Genomic DNA, 15,056 nt, shown 5'->3' with positions numbered 1-15,056 from the left:
GAGAAAACCTCAATTTATTTTTTGTGGTTTCACTAAAAAAAAAAACACAACACACTATGTTCAACATTCGTATTTAAAGATCTTTTTTTCATTGAAAACAAAATAAAACAAACCAACCATTCCAGCATTTACATGGAAAAAACCCATAAAAAATATACAGATAATGGAATAAAAAATTAAGTATATATATATATAATTTCGTACAATAATTTTCAGTGCAATATCAAGATGTACTGAAACCACATTCCAATTAATAAATGCTCTGTTCCTGGACCAGATGTATTATGCAATGACATTTAATGATGCGTAAATTTATACAAACAATTTAAAAAATATATTTTAAAACAAATAAACAGTTCTCTTGAAGCAAGTAAACAATTCATTCACAAAAAGTCACATAACCATTATCATACAACCACCATAAGAAGTAAATTCACTAAAAGTACCATAGAAGATACAAATTAATTCATACATGTAAATATTGTGTCACACATTAATTTTGGCGAATCAGCAGTGTATATATATCTTATTATAATAAATTTTGCATTATAAATGAGAACATTTTTCCTTGGTAAAACAGTTAATAGTGCATTGATTCATTTTTAGGTCACAATTTAACATTGATATTATGCTGAAAAAAATGGGTAGCAGATAGTCACTCTTGAAGGATCAATATTATGAGTATTATAAATAAGCCAATTGTATAAACTCTTGAAGAGAAACAACATTTGTTAATCGTCCATGAGGGAGGATTAATCACAAGTCAAAATTTCATTCATGATATCTCTATTTGTTCTTCCATCTTCTTCAATGAACAGCACTGATACAAGCATTTCCCATCATAAATCCATGTTCTTTGAACAGTATGACTGTAAAACAACGTAAAACAACACAAGAATGATTATGTGTAACATAAGAAATTATTAATGAAGATTAAAAGCAAAACAAAGGGATTTTGTTCATTCATTTTTTTTTTATATTAAAAATGTAATGTGTCTTCAGTTCTAACTTGAAAATATATGACAAATACCCAGAAATACTGACTACAAATGCACTTAAAAGTGATAAAGTTGATTGAAAAAAATTATAAAAACAGAAAAAAAAATCCAACCGCTAGAAATGCAAGCAACTGAGCAGACTTGTTTATTCTTAATATTTCTTCTTTTTGACGATTGCACTTACATTGTTGGTGGCAGAATTTAGACATTTGCAGAACCCCTTCCCTGGAATCGGTCTCCATTGTTCATATCGTATTATACGGCTATCTATCTCACAGCCTACAATTACATAAACAAGAAGTTTAAAATTTAATTGTAGGTTTCTACACCTACACTCACTAAGATCTGTGAAACTTGCAAGTTTCACAATTACCGAGTAACAACATGCTTTGGAAAGGGGGGTGTACATTTTGGGGCAAAAATAAAATTATTGTTTGTTTGGAATTGCCTCATGGATCATGAAATAAGATGTTCCTGTAAAGGTCGATCTGCTTGTGAACTCGCTACACAAAGATGATAAACCAAATTAACAAAAGGACAGTGGTTTAAGTGAGTTGCGTGAGGTGTCCTGAGTACTTCCGAATGGAGAAAAGATGTAAACATCTCCCATTATAAATATCTGTAAGAATTTTGTTTTCGTTCCTGTGAACTTTAATGAGTGAAAAATGATAGTTGTTCAATGAAGATATCTCGGATACATTCCCTTTTATCGATTTCAACTGTATTCCTTTCACATGTATGTGTATTTTTATTAAAAATCATCAAAACGTGATGGAAGCAATAACATGAGACAGACTATAATACCTTTACTGATATATAATACACACCTAGGGTACACCGACACAGGTTTTCATGATTTGGGGGACAAATGGTTTCCTCTAAAGAGTGCATGCATCTTTCATCTGATGGACAGTCACTGTAACAAATAATGTACAATCAGAGATCAGCTGTAGACCTAACGTATAGAAATTAAATGATCTATGTTCCTGGATATTAAAAAAAAATTACTGCAACATATAAATATGATGAACAGGGTAATTTTCAATGATATCTTAATTCTATACTTTTGACACGAAAAATCTGATTTGTTAATATGTTTCACCATTTACCTGTATATGTAGTAAATATAAAGACGATTCTTTAATCACTGTTAATGTTTTTTATTCCTGTGAACCCCCCCCCCCCCCCTTACACAGCATGTTTAACATGTTTAATACATCTTCCGGGCTCCGGGGCTTGAATACAGTACCTTTGTACGGCGCAACCCCCGGGATAGAGGCCAATGTAACCCCCGTCTTCTGTCCAGCCACAAAAACAGAGCCCAGAATTCATGAAAATAAACAAAATTGTCAGAATTTTCTTCATAACGTAAACGTTATTTCCGGTGTGCAAGTATGTTAGGAGTTATCTCCCATTTGTTTTGCTGTACTTTCACTTTCGCACAACACATACGCCTGAACGAGAACCGTCACTTGCCAACAACAAAAGAAAAAATATATAAAAGTAACAGTAAGTATAAAGATTTACTCGGTAATTTGTTACTTTTTATACAATGTGAAGAAAAAAATCGTCTAAAGTGATTTCTGAGTAAAGTCAATACTGAGTCATTTGGAAATACCCATCCTCGGTGGCTGTAGTACAGTTCACGGGTTGGTGTTCTTTTATTGAAACTATACATGTAATAACAATGTAAATCAAAAATAATATGTAATCATGTTATTGTATAATTTGGAGTTTAACTTGTTTGTAGAAGGGGATCAAGGGTATCTCCTGAAATTTAAAAAGCTACATACGCACTGTTTTTACTAAGCGTGATCGTTACCAATAACTTTCATTTTCATTTCATATTAAGAATTTGCCTCACTAGTAGCTGACTAACTAACTCTAAGAAAAGAGATATGGCCTCCCTCCCTCTTCGCTACGAGGCAGCTATGGTACTGAGTGGAGCTGGAGATGCCCTGGGATACAAGAATGGTTCCTGGGAGTTTTGCCATAAAGGGAAGGAGATTCTCAAGGAATTGAAATCTCTTGGAGGAATAGAGGCCTTAAATGTTAAATGTAAATTTCTGACCACATTTTATATGTTAGTACTAAATTGATTGAGTTACTAGTAAGTGTAAATATGAGATGATAATTCTTAGGCAGACTTGAAGTTGAACCCAGGACCCTTAATTACTTTACTAATCAGGAGCTTTATTAGTCAGTAGATTTATAGTTGTAATCCCAGGTTCATTCAGTAATATGTTTTCTGTAGGACTGGTTCATGGGTGACTGAAACTAAGCTCATATTTATGACATGCCAAATTCACAGAAATGAGCTAAACATAATTTTACCGTAGATAAACTAGGTTTATTGACTATTAACTATAGTTTACGAACTGTAATTTATAGTCATTGATTTGTTATCTGTAAAACCATACTTAATGGTTGTAAACTATAGTTAACAAATGCTAATCTAAGTTTTTTATCTGTCTGTAAATAAACGTTAATCATAGATTATGCTGATAAATATAGATTCACATCTGTAAACTATATTTTATATTCGTTAACTATATTTGAGAGTTCTTTATCATAGTTTCACATATTTATCAACTATTTATTAACTATGTTTTGCAATCGCAAATGGTTGTTTTTAGTGTTAATTATAGTTTACACTTCTGAAATAAGATGATCCTGTTAACTATGATTTCGAGATGTAAAACATAGATTAAGTTACTTAATGTCTTTTACTATAGTTTTCTGTCCATAAACTACAGTTTGCAACCAGTAAACTTAGTTTATCAACCATGAAACTATGTATAACTTATTTTTGTGAATTTGGTGTGGCATACATATTGCCAGAAAAAAATACTTTTAATATGTATCTTGTAACATATTTCCTAAATTTGTACAAAGGTTAGGTAATCTTGATACCATTAAGTGTTGAAACCAATTTGTTGTTAGTAACAGGTTAAATTACAACATGTGTGAGTATTTTTGCAGTTTGTAGCCAGTAACCAATATTTTGTTGTTGTTATTAGGTTACGGTTTTAGAGTTTTTCCTCTTTGTAACCAGTGTAACCAGGTTGTTGCTATTTTTAGTACCAGGGTGGATGGTCAGTGATGACACAGTCATGCATTTAGCAACAGCAGAAGGTGAGATTACAAAAGCTTATTCTTTTCTTGATATTCTCCTATTGGGCAGTCATATAAAAAAAAATATTACATATATGTTTACTTTGTATAGATGCACATATTTGAAAAGAAAAAAGAAAAGACTACTTATTTTTGTTTGCAGCACTGACAGAGAAAAGTGGTAAAAATTGTGATAAAGGAGAGCTATACAAAACAATAGCTGAGAAGTACAAGGCATGCATGAGAGACATGGTGGGCAGGGCTCCAGGTACAGCAATGGGGCAAGGGGGGGGGGGTGGAAAAAGGAGGTTTGTAGAAGTAGCATCATAGTGCAGATCCAGAAAAGTTTTTCCTCGGGTGCATGCTAGTACTGTACAACATGTAAGGTGGGAAAGAGGGAACAAAGGAGGTTTATTTTCATAGTAGGACCAATAGTTTCACTTGTATTCATTATACATGTGACGTAATGTAATATATCATGTCATTTTGATGAAGAGGTTTATTGTTGTATAAGGAGCAGAGCCTTTTTTTTTTCACTCATATTCATAATAGATGTGACATTATGTTGCATATCATGACATGTTGACTTTGATGCTCTCTGATTTGCAATTTTAATTTTTACAAATAAAAATTTTAGTTGGTTGATAATTTTATTTACCAGTACTATATTTGTATCTTCACTAGCCAAGGGTCCAATTCATTAATTTTCATTTCCTTTGGATCAGAACCTTGGCTAGCAAGGATGCTATATTTAGTGATTTTGAATTTCTTAAATCAGGTATGACTTGTTGCAACAGTGTTCATGATCTGCATCCCAACAGGTCTAAATGGGAAGAGGGATGTAGAATTGATTTCAATGAGAGGTAGGTTTTTTTGTGGCCTAAGTAGAACAGTAAAAGTTAGTTTAAAAAATTGACAAAGAGGATCATCTGACTCGGGCATTAAGCTTGCTATGTATGGACAAGGATATCTTGTTGCTTTGGTGGCTGTATTTCTGTTGTACAACCAGTTCTTATTTCTATTTGACCAGGGGTGGGGGATGTGGAGCGGCCATGAGAGCCATGTGTATCGGTCTGAGGTATCCAAGGTATGTCTGTGTCACCATTGCAATGCTTGCTTAATGAAATTTGTTTTGTATTTTGTGTTAGTGAAAAAATCTCTTTACATCCATCTCTTTGCAAGATCATTTAATCAAAATATATCTCTTCATTTTGATACCATGAGGAATTAGGAAAGAATCAGTACCGAAAATAAAGTTCAGTACATGATTGAAATCTGGTCACTGATCGAGTTACTGTAGATTCCTTATTTTACACAAGAATATAATTCCCCTATTCAGCTGTTTTGAATCAAATCACCAGTCAGATTATTAAACCGCAAGCACTAATTTTTTGTTATAATTTTATTTCTGAAACACAAATGCGATATTTTAATATCTGCAAGGGTTGCTTCTCCTGATTTTACGCGGATATTAATTCCTTGCGTTTAATAAGGAATCAACAGTACTCTGAATTATATCATTCTCCAGTGGATGATAATTCTTATGAAGTTAACATTGTTTATTTTAAATGAATTGCAGGGAGGAGGACTTACCTGACCTGCTTGCTGTAAGTATAGAGTCCGGGAGAATGACCCATCACCACCCCACGGGTTACCTGGGTAGTCTGGCCGCCGCCCTCTTCACAGCGTACGCCATACAAGGTACATGTACATATCAAACTCTTATCCATTCGTTATCAAGGACTTAAAATCTCTACTTACTGAGGTTTTTTTCTGAAGTATTGAAATATAAGAAATACTGGTATTAATTATTGAAAAGTAGAATCATGATCATTATCTAAGAGATACTTTGGTTTAGAAAAGACAATTATAATTTTGTCTTGATTGTTTTCAAGCGGGCATGGAAATCACAGGAATCATTTCACTAAATAAAGCCTGAATGTGTTTTGGTTACAGAGATAACTTGTTGTTGATTTGTGTCATCTTACTAACTGTCCATCATAGTTCCTTGTAACATATTGAAATTTTTTAACAAATCAGGAATACCGCCCAAAAAGTGGGGAGCAGGACTAATGGGTGTGCTACCACAGGCCAAGAAATACATCATAGAACAGGACTTTTATGTGAAGGAAAACCTAGAGGCCTGGTATGATCAAAAATAAGCATTGATATATATTAAAAATGTAATGTTCAATATGACCGGAAAGGGGGGTGGGGTTGGAAAGGAGGGCTCTTGCAACAAACAGTTTACTTAAATTTACATACAGAGAAATAAAATATCATTAAGTTGCCCCACCCACCCTCCCCCTCCCCCTCCCCGACTTTTTTGGATGCATGTAAAGAGTTAAAGTGAACATAAGAAAACTCATAAAGTTATTTAGTTGTTTTTTTGTTTGTCAGGATTTTTATACCCCTGCAAAGTTTGTGTGGGGGGGTTGAGATATATAGGAATCAACGTGTCCGTCTCTCCGTTCACCCATCTGTCTGTGCAGTTGTGTCCGGTCCATATCTTTCTTATGGAGAAGCATAGAAATTTATTACGGGCCGCCGGAAGGCGGTCCGTTATTTGATATACATTTAGATTTTGTTACTGCGTTTCTGCGGGATAGTTCTTTTTTAATAGAATTACTATTATGCTTATTTTATATGAATTAAAAGTAAATTTGCATGTAGAAATATGTGTTATGCCTTTTAAAAAATATCACACATTTTTTGTTTTACTCGTAAATGAAAAATGGGTCATACTTTGTGGATTGTCGTGTTTGGCGCGTTTTTATCGAGACTGTAATCTATTCGGAAAATTTCGGAGTTCTTCATTCTTTTCAAAACAATGCATTGGGATCGGTATGCGGGACATACTAAAGACCTGAAATACTAAAGACCTTAATGTCATTAAATTTTATATAAATGATATATTTGAATTTCTTTGTGCCGTGTCAAGTAAAATTACTTTGTGTGTGTATTTATTATATTTCCATGTAAAATGTGGTAGAAAATATCATGAAATGACATCCATATCAATAAGTTACGCAAAAATATGACAGAAATGAAAATTTGAATTGACTGGAAAATTTGAACTAATCCATTTCTATTTTATCACGTGGTCCCTTGAAATCATATAAACAGTAAGGAACTCTAAACTTTATGATAATATAGTAAAATGTTAAACTTCAAAACAAGTTGCTGAAAGTATATTAAAATTTACCATTAAAATTAGTACAACCAACTCTTATTTTCTTCTTTGTGGTGTGTGTTTATGTAAACAACCAATGATTCATACAACAATTATATTTTTTGCGGCCCTTTTGATGCTTGCGTCAATATGATTTCTTGTACTTTTATCTTTAACACAAAGATTGCTTATGACTTGAGGATATGTGATGATTTTGAATCAAGGTCATATTGGCAAGTTGAAGGTCACTGGAAGGAAAATTGCAAAATTTGTAAAATTTGTGTCCAGTCCAAATCTTTCTTATAAAGAAACATTAGAAATTCATACTTCACACAAAGATTGCTTATGACCTCATGTATATCAGGATTTGACCCAATGTCATTTGAGAAAGTTCAAGGTCATTGGAAGGAAAATTGCAAAATTTGGTCCGGTCAACATCTGTCTTTTGGAGAAACAATGAAAGTTCATACTTCACATAAAGATTGCTTTTGACCTCAGGCTGGTCATGAACTTGATCCAGGGTCATTTGTTCAAGTTCAGTGTTAATAAAAGTGCATAATTCCTGTCTATGTCATATATTGTAGTGGAAAGTGATAAAAAGCTTACATTTGATACAAAGATTGCTTGTCACATGTCATTACTCTTAATAGTTTTGGTCATTTGTGCAAGTTCCAGGTCACTCTAAGAAAAATGATGCATTCAATATTTTATATTTTTTTAGTGGGGGATATCATTTGTGAGCTTGCTTGCTCACAGTACTTCTAGTTTTTATCAGTCTGCTCCTTTCATAAACAATGTTAAATGCCTGCCACACCATTGTGACTAACACTGAATTCAACAATATTCTATAGCTGAAATGTTTATCTCTTAATCTATTTGAAATTTGTATTAAAAAAAACCCTCTAAAAATTCTAAATTATCTGAAGATATGCATTAAGTGATGTTCCATCAAACAGAAAAATACATTCATTTATTAATAAAGATTAGAAGTGATTATCAATACATTAGAATCATGTCCATTACATATTCTAAGTAAAGTACTCTACCGTATCCTCTCTCTTGCTTTCTCTTAATATCAAAGAAAATGTATTCCATGACCATTCAGGTGTTTATACCTCTCTTCTGCATTTTCATCTTTTACAGAAAAAGTAAATTTATTCTAAATTGATTGAAAAATAATCTTATTCATCATAAGATATAATTTGCCTTTTCTTCTTTAAAATAATGATCATCACATTATTTGGTTATTTATTTTATGTAAGCCCAAGTCATCAAATACAAAATTCAACTTCACATCTTCTTTAAAGATATCTTTAGAATTGGCACTGATCACACTATGTGAATTTAAAAAATTATTAAACAAAATTTTAATTATTTTGCTAAAGTACCGGTAACTTTGAAATATGAGGGTTGTCCAAAACGTTCATGGACAATCATGTTTTTGTCATTTTGTATGGGTTTATTTATACATATTGTATATTTAAATCTTTGTCATAAAATTTCAAATCAAACTAAAGTGGTTTTGAATGTTTTCCGTAGAAATAAAGTAAAATTTAATGTATCAAAGGGTCGAGGAAAGTACGCAAGTCATAGCAGTATTATATGAAAAATCCATGTCCGGGGCTTATCTCCTCTCCGCTTGGTCTAATCTGGCTCAAACTTCACCCCAGTGTCTATGGTCAAAGGGTGTGCAGTGACCTTGAATGAATTTTGTACGTCAAACGTCAAGGTCATATTGGATCACACAAGAATCCTATTTCAAGAGCATATATTCTTTTTACTTAGTCCTATTTGACTCGTTCTTCACATAAGAGCCTAAAGGATGTGTAGTGACATTAACCAATTTTCAAGGTGAATTGATTGAACAAAAATGTCTGTATTTAGGGGACTCTGTAATGAGATTGAATTAAAAGTTCAATGCCAGCTGGAAAAGTTTTAAGTTATAGGTCAAGGTCAAAGCAGAATTCAATTTAAGACCGGGAAATAACAGCCCCATATGCCTCCTACACTGCCCTGTTATTTGTTTGCACACTTCAAAGATAAGGAAGATGATGGACCACTTTTACCCCCTATATCATTGTGAAATGTTAAAATATGACAAAGTTCAGGTGAGCTAACTGGACACTTGTAGGGGCCATATGTGCCCTCTAACGCTTATTATGAATACCTCCTGAGGCCCTCTACCTAACCCTAGTGTTTCCAAGTTCTTGTGGCCAATCTCAAGTGAGATATAAACCCCTGAAATGAGCCCGAACCCGGGAGTCACTTGGTGGTACCCCTACAGCCCCAATTTATGACTGAGTTTTTAGATATGAATATTTACATTTTTTATATGGTGTACGTCATTTTCATATGTCGTTTAGAAATATTTTCAAACCAGCAGAGAACTTATAAAGATGTCACGGCAAGAATATGTCTTTAAAAACGCCTGAAAAAGCGGCGTCACCTGACCGCACGGAACAGCGCGCCATCGTAAAATTGTGTTGACTGAGGTAAAATACCGATAAAAACAAAACAAACAATTGAGGAAACAGAAAAAACATCAAAATAGTCCGAGTTTACTTATCCACAAGTGGCACAAGTGATATTTTGATGGAATATGCGATAGTACCCTCTGACCAAACGCTGAATTCAGCATATTACTCTCAGGTAGACCCAGGACTACGACGTTATAAAAACTTCGTTATAACTCAACGTCAGACTGGGCCATGCGGCCTGTTTAGGCAATGTATATACATTGATAACTCCATTACAAAAATGCACATTGCTCTGATTTTTATACATATACATTATTATACTCTATATTACAATATTATAATATTTTCCTGATAATGGGAATGTTATTTTGAATAAAACTACATGCGTCCACGAACCTTTTGGACAACCCTCGTATATGACACTGTGAAATAAGACTGCATTATTCAGCATCTAATTAAAATTTTGATTTCTTATACATTGATAAAACAGTCTACACGGTTTCAGGTTCCAAAATATAATGCTTTAACATGATTATCACTTACAGGGATTACTTTGAGGATCGTTGGAGAAAATATCTGAAAAAGAAAGAGCTGTTAGATGGAACCAAGGATCCCAAGCCTGACAAACTGAAGAAGGATGAGAGGGACAAGTTTTATAAGGAGCTCAGTTTCTCTGGGTGGGGAGGATCAAGTGGGCACGATGCTCCAATGATTGCGTATGTAACATAAAATGTTCATTATTGCATAATGTAACTTGAAATCTAATTATTGCGTATGTAACTTACTTAAATGGGTCCCAACTTGATTATCACTGATAGTTCTGTATACACTGTATTAAAAATATGTAATTACCAATACTGATTTAGACCTTTGCTTAATAATACACTGTACTGCATTAGTGGTTAACGGTCAGTATTCTATTTGTCTGCATGGCTTGGTGTGCTTTAGGAATGACAATATCCAAAAATAAGCATTTTGCATAACTGAAAAAGAAACAAGAGTCAATTAATACCTGTAAGTTTTGAAAAACATTGTCAAATATGACACATACATGTACATGTAGAGGTAAAAAAAACAACCCAAAATCTCAATTAAAACATGTAAGTATGGAAAATATACAAATAAGTATATACATAAAGTACAAAAGCCCTTTGAGCTCATATTTATAGGTAAAAAAATTATTATTTCACAAATTAACACAAAACCTTTGCGAATAAATGCATAAATTTTGCTATAAAATATAAAAATTTTGCAAATGAACATGCAACTTTTGCGAATAAACATGAAACTTCAAAATAAAAACTGTATAGTTATTTCATACAAGAACCCTTATGAAGAAGGGTAGATTCAAGTTTGTTCAAATCATGCTCCCTGGGGGTAGAGTGGGGCCACAGTTGGGGGTAGAAATTTACATAGGTTTAAATACTGGGGTTAGGGTGGGGCACAATGGGGAGGAGGTCAAATTTTTTCATAGGAATATATAGGGAAAATTTTTAAAAAATCTTTTTCTCAAAAACCAGTCAACCAGAAAAACTATAGCTTTTGTGGAAGCATCCTTTGGTAGGGTAGATTCAGGTGTATTCAAATCATGATCCCTGGTGGTAGGATGGGGCCATAATGGGGGGTCGAATATATGTATCATTTTTTTTATGTGCTTTTTATTTTTTACAGCAAGATAACTGGGAATTTTTGAAAATTTGTTTGTATATTTCAAAAATCTTTTTCTCATAAACCATTTAGCCAGAAAAGCTGAACTTGCGTAGAAGCACAAACAGTTAGTGTTGATTCAATTTTGTTCAAATCATGATCCCTAGGGGGTAGGCTGGGTCCTACATTGGAGGGGGTCAAATTTTTACTTTGGAATATACAGAGAAAAATCTTTAAAACCATTAGGCCAGGCATGCTGTAATTTGTTTTGAAGCATCCCCAGATAGTGGTTATTTAAGTTTGTTGAAATCATGATTCCCAAGGGTAGGGTGAGGCAACAAGGAAGGGGCGGATTTATACACAGGAATATATAAAGATAAATCTGTATAAATCTTTTTTTTAAAAACCAATGTGAAATTACTATAAAATTATCTTGTTACCAAAGGGGTTATATGTTTATAAGTTATTTTGAGAAAATTCTATTATACAGACATCTTTTTTGTTTGACTCCAAAAAGCTGATTATATTATAATGGCTTTGTTGCTCAGGTGAGTAATGTGTCCCATGGGCCTATTGTTCCCTTTTATATGCTTACAGAGTACGTAATGCATTTTTAAAAGGAAATTTCTTTTCTAAACATTTAGGTTCCAAATATGATTTTATAGAAAATATTAGCACATATGATGACATGCTTTAGAGGACAAAACATCTTCTTTAAAACTCGTTGATTTTGTACATATGTATTACATGTACTGTTCCTTGGTTTGAATACCATTCATCTATTGGAATTGATGATTACTGTTCTGTTTGCTCTGAAGGTATGATGCTATCCTACAGTCTGGAAAAAAATGGAAAGAGCTGTGTAAACGGTAATACATGAAGTATTTATAGTATTGAAAGTACATGTATACAGACAATCTTCTTCCTTTATTTTAGCTTTACAATCTGTACATTAATTGTAAACTTAAGCATATAATGTATTGCTATTTTTATAAATGTTTTTCTGAGGTTCGTTTATGAACACATGGTTGAAATATGTTACAGATATTCTTAACTCATGTGGTCTTTCCTATGTCTGGATTAATCAAAGTTTTATTAGTATCAACTGGCTAAAATCTATTGTGAAAGAGACGCTCATAAATAAGTTTTTACAATATTGGTTCAGGAATGTAGAAAATGCACCCAAATGTTTGAATTACAGAATCTTTAAGAAAAGCTTTGGACAAGAAATTTATCTTAAAAAACTACGAAATGATTTAAGATTCATATTTACAAAATTTAGAACCTGTAATCATAAATTACCAATTGAAACTGGAAGATGGAATAACATAGAAAGTAATGTAAGAAAAACACGTTGGGTGACGATTACCACTTTTTTATGGAATGCCAGGAATTTTCTTTATTCCGCAACAAATTAATTGAAGAAAAATATTCAACAAATGTTAACACCAATAAATTTGGGAAACTTATGAATACCAATGACATTGATTCATTTAAAAAATTGTCCATATTTGTTTAAAAAAAACATTAGCTTGATTTATTTAACTCTGTATTCTTTCTAACTTGACCCTGTATTGTACATTTGAAAATATTTTTGTTTTTTTGTATCTCATGTACCATTGATATGGTTTGAGCAAAATTAACATTCATTCATTCAATGGAAAAAAATCATTACCATGTATATCACTATTTAAGATCTAGCTCTAAATACGCGAAACTATAGATCAGAAGAATCCTTTAACGTTGATTAACTTTTTAGAGCCATGTTCCATGGGGGAGACAGTGATAGTACCGGTGTCATTGCGGCCTGTTGTTACGGGGCCATGTATGGGTATGAGGGGGTACCGGAGGGAAATTATAAGGTATCAATATTATTAAGTTTATGAGTATATTCAATAAAATTGTTTTTTGTCTTCAAAACAGATTAATATGTGTACGATATATCTGTTTAAATACACAACTTCATCTTCAGAATCTTGAATACCACGACAGACTTGTTAAACAGAGCTACCTGTTGTATGAGTTAGCAAATGGATCTGAACACAAAGAGGGTGTGAGTGGTGAGAAGGAACAATGTACAGAAGAGGTAGAATTTGTTTACTTAGAGATAATTCATCATCTCTTGTTTATTACAATTATGCAGAGTTTTATTTTATTTGCAGGAAAAGGGAAAGACAAAAACACAAGGAAAACCCATGGATGAAGGAGATCCAGTAAATAAAGACAACAATTCAAGTAGCACAGAGGACAATCAAAGTAAAAAAGATGACGATCAAGTTAAAAAAAGCAAAGTTGATGATGAACAGGATGAAAATCAAAGTGAAGAAAAGTATGAAGTTCAAATTGAAAAGGATGAAGTTCAAAGTGAAGAAAAGGTTAAAGTTCAAAGTACAAATGATGAAGTTCAATGTCAAAATGAAGTTCCAGAGGACACTGAACAGATGGCTACTTTAGAGGAGGGAACTCCAGTTTGATGAACAAGTCATTCCCTGGATTGCGAGTTTCTGTAACTCGTTGAAGCTTTTATGCAGAAAGGACCAGGTCCATAGAAATGGTCATATATTAATTGGAATGTAATACTCAACATTTTATCTAAGAATTTTACATAAATTCTTTGTTGGTGAAATCAAGTTAAGGTACTTCACTACACCTAGACTTATACTTTTTAAGACACTACGTCACAAGATGGCGATGTTTTGTTAAACTGTTTGTATCAATCGATTCAGATGTATATCATCATAGTTCAGTGGTTAAACTATCAGGCTTGTGAACCGCAGATCATGAGTTCGAATCTGCCTGGGCTTTCGTTTATGTTTACTGAATGAAATTTTTGAAAATATCATTTTTTAAATCCAAAATTGCACTTTTTTCGCCTATTTGACATAGATACTTTTATCCATCATGCTTTCTATCATAATCAAGTAATTTTCTGATAATTGTAGTGAGGCACCTTAAAGGATATTGGCATACAAAAGGAAATAATCTATTTTTAAAAGATACTAATTAAAAAATTAATTATGTTATGCTATAGTTCTCTGCTTCGCAAAAAATATTTTAATACTACTGGTAGTGATTTGTTAAATTGATTGATATATTTGAAGTTTAGTTATTCATGTTATTGCATTGTAATTATTTACAATGAAAGGCTTTATGACCAATAAGTGGTTATCATACTATTTTTATTTTTCCATTTTATTTTCCATTCCTCGTCTTTAACGTGATAAGTAGAGAGAAAAAAGAAACACAACACGCCCTTAAAACATATTGCAGGACGTTAATTTTCAGTCAACAATAATATATTATTGTTAAACAGGACCTGTTAAATCTAGGGCAATATTAGTAAACTACTAGTATGTTCTACGAATATGGCAGGCAAAGATTCAAGTCTGGATGATCAATATTTTTGTTGGTTCGTAAATTTGGCTCAATATATCCATTTTTAAAAATATCATCAAAACAGGTAGCTGTCTGAATTGGAAGGCACCACCTCAGCATCAAAGTCTATTAGCTCTCCTTTATGGCAGCCCTGCTGGACACAGGTCTCTTATAAGTACCGTGTAGTTGTAAAAAAGGGAAATATTTCAAAATAAAATATTATTGCTAATAATCTTAAGAACTTGGGAGATTAAGAAAAACATCTTCAACGCA

General features: G+C 32.7%; 2 protein-coding genes across 3 annotated transcripts; one reads left to right on the top strand and one right to left on the bottom strand.

Annotated features, from left to right (window-relative positions):
• Nucleotides 1–59: 59 nt before the first annotated feature.
• On the bottom strand, nucleotides 60–2,383 carry LOC105329616 (uncharacterized). The gene is made up of 4 exons (XM_011430928.4): nucleotides 2,248–2,383; nucleotides 1,826–1,914; nucleotides 1,183–1,277; nucleotides 60–869 (listed from the first exon to the last, which is right to left on the bottom strand). The coding sequence occupies exons 1-4, from the start codon at nucleotides 2,361–2,363 to the stop codon at nucleotides 840–842; spliced, it is 330 nt and encodes a 109-aa protein (XP_011429230.3). The 5' UTR covers nucleotides 2,364–2,383; the 3' UTR covers nucleotides 60–839.
• Nucleotides 2,377–14,114, top strand: LOC136269862 (ADP-ribosylhydrolase ARH1-like). 2 transcript variants are annotated; one of them, XM_066065324.1, is made up of 13 exons: nucleotides 2,377–2,507; nucleotides 2,851–3,056; nucleotides 4,080–4,133; nucleotides 4,276–4,380; nucleotides 4,891–4,975; nucleotides 5,143–5,199; nucleotides 5,692–5,813; nucleotides 6,153–6,258; nucleotides 10,307–10,477; nucleotides 12,227–12,277; nucleotides 13,168–13,270; nucleotides 13,381–13,494; nucleotides 13,571–14,113. In XM_066065324.1, exons 2-13 carry the CDS (start codon nucleotides 2,897–2,899, stop codon nucleotides 13,880–13,882), a joined length of 1,440 nt encoding a protein of 479 aa, XP_065921396.1. In that variant the 5' UTR covers nucleotides 2,377–2,507; nucleotides 2,851–2,896; the 3' UTR covers nucleotides 13,883–14,113. The 2 variants fall into 2 exon arrangements, with proteins under 2 accessions (XP_065921396.1, XP_065921397.1); XM_066065325.1 differs by lacking the exon at nucleotides 2,377–2,507 and adding an exon at nucleotides 2,509–2,647 and having other exon boundaries at nucleotides 13,571–14,114.
• The last annotated feature ends 942 nt before the right edge of the window (nucleotides 14,115–15,056 follow it).

This window comes from Magallana gigas, chromosome 7 (assembly GCF_963853765.1).
Source record: "Magallana gigas chromosome 7, xbMagGiga1.1, whole genome shotgun sequence".
NCBI classification, from domain to species: Eukaryota; Metazoa; Mollusca; class Bivalvia; order Ostreida; family Ostreidae; genus Magallana; species Magallana gigas.
The sequence above is the reverse complement of the archived record's forward strand: the minus strand, read 5'-3'. Positions and strand labels throughout refer to the sequence as shown.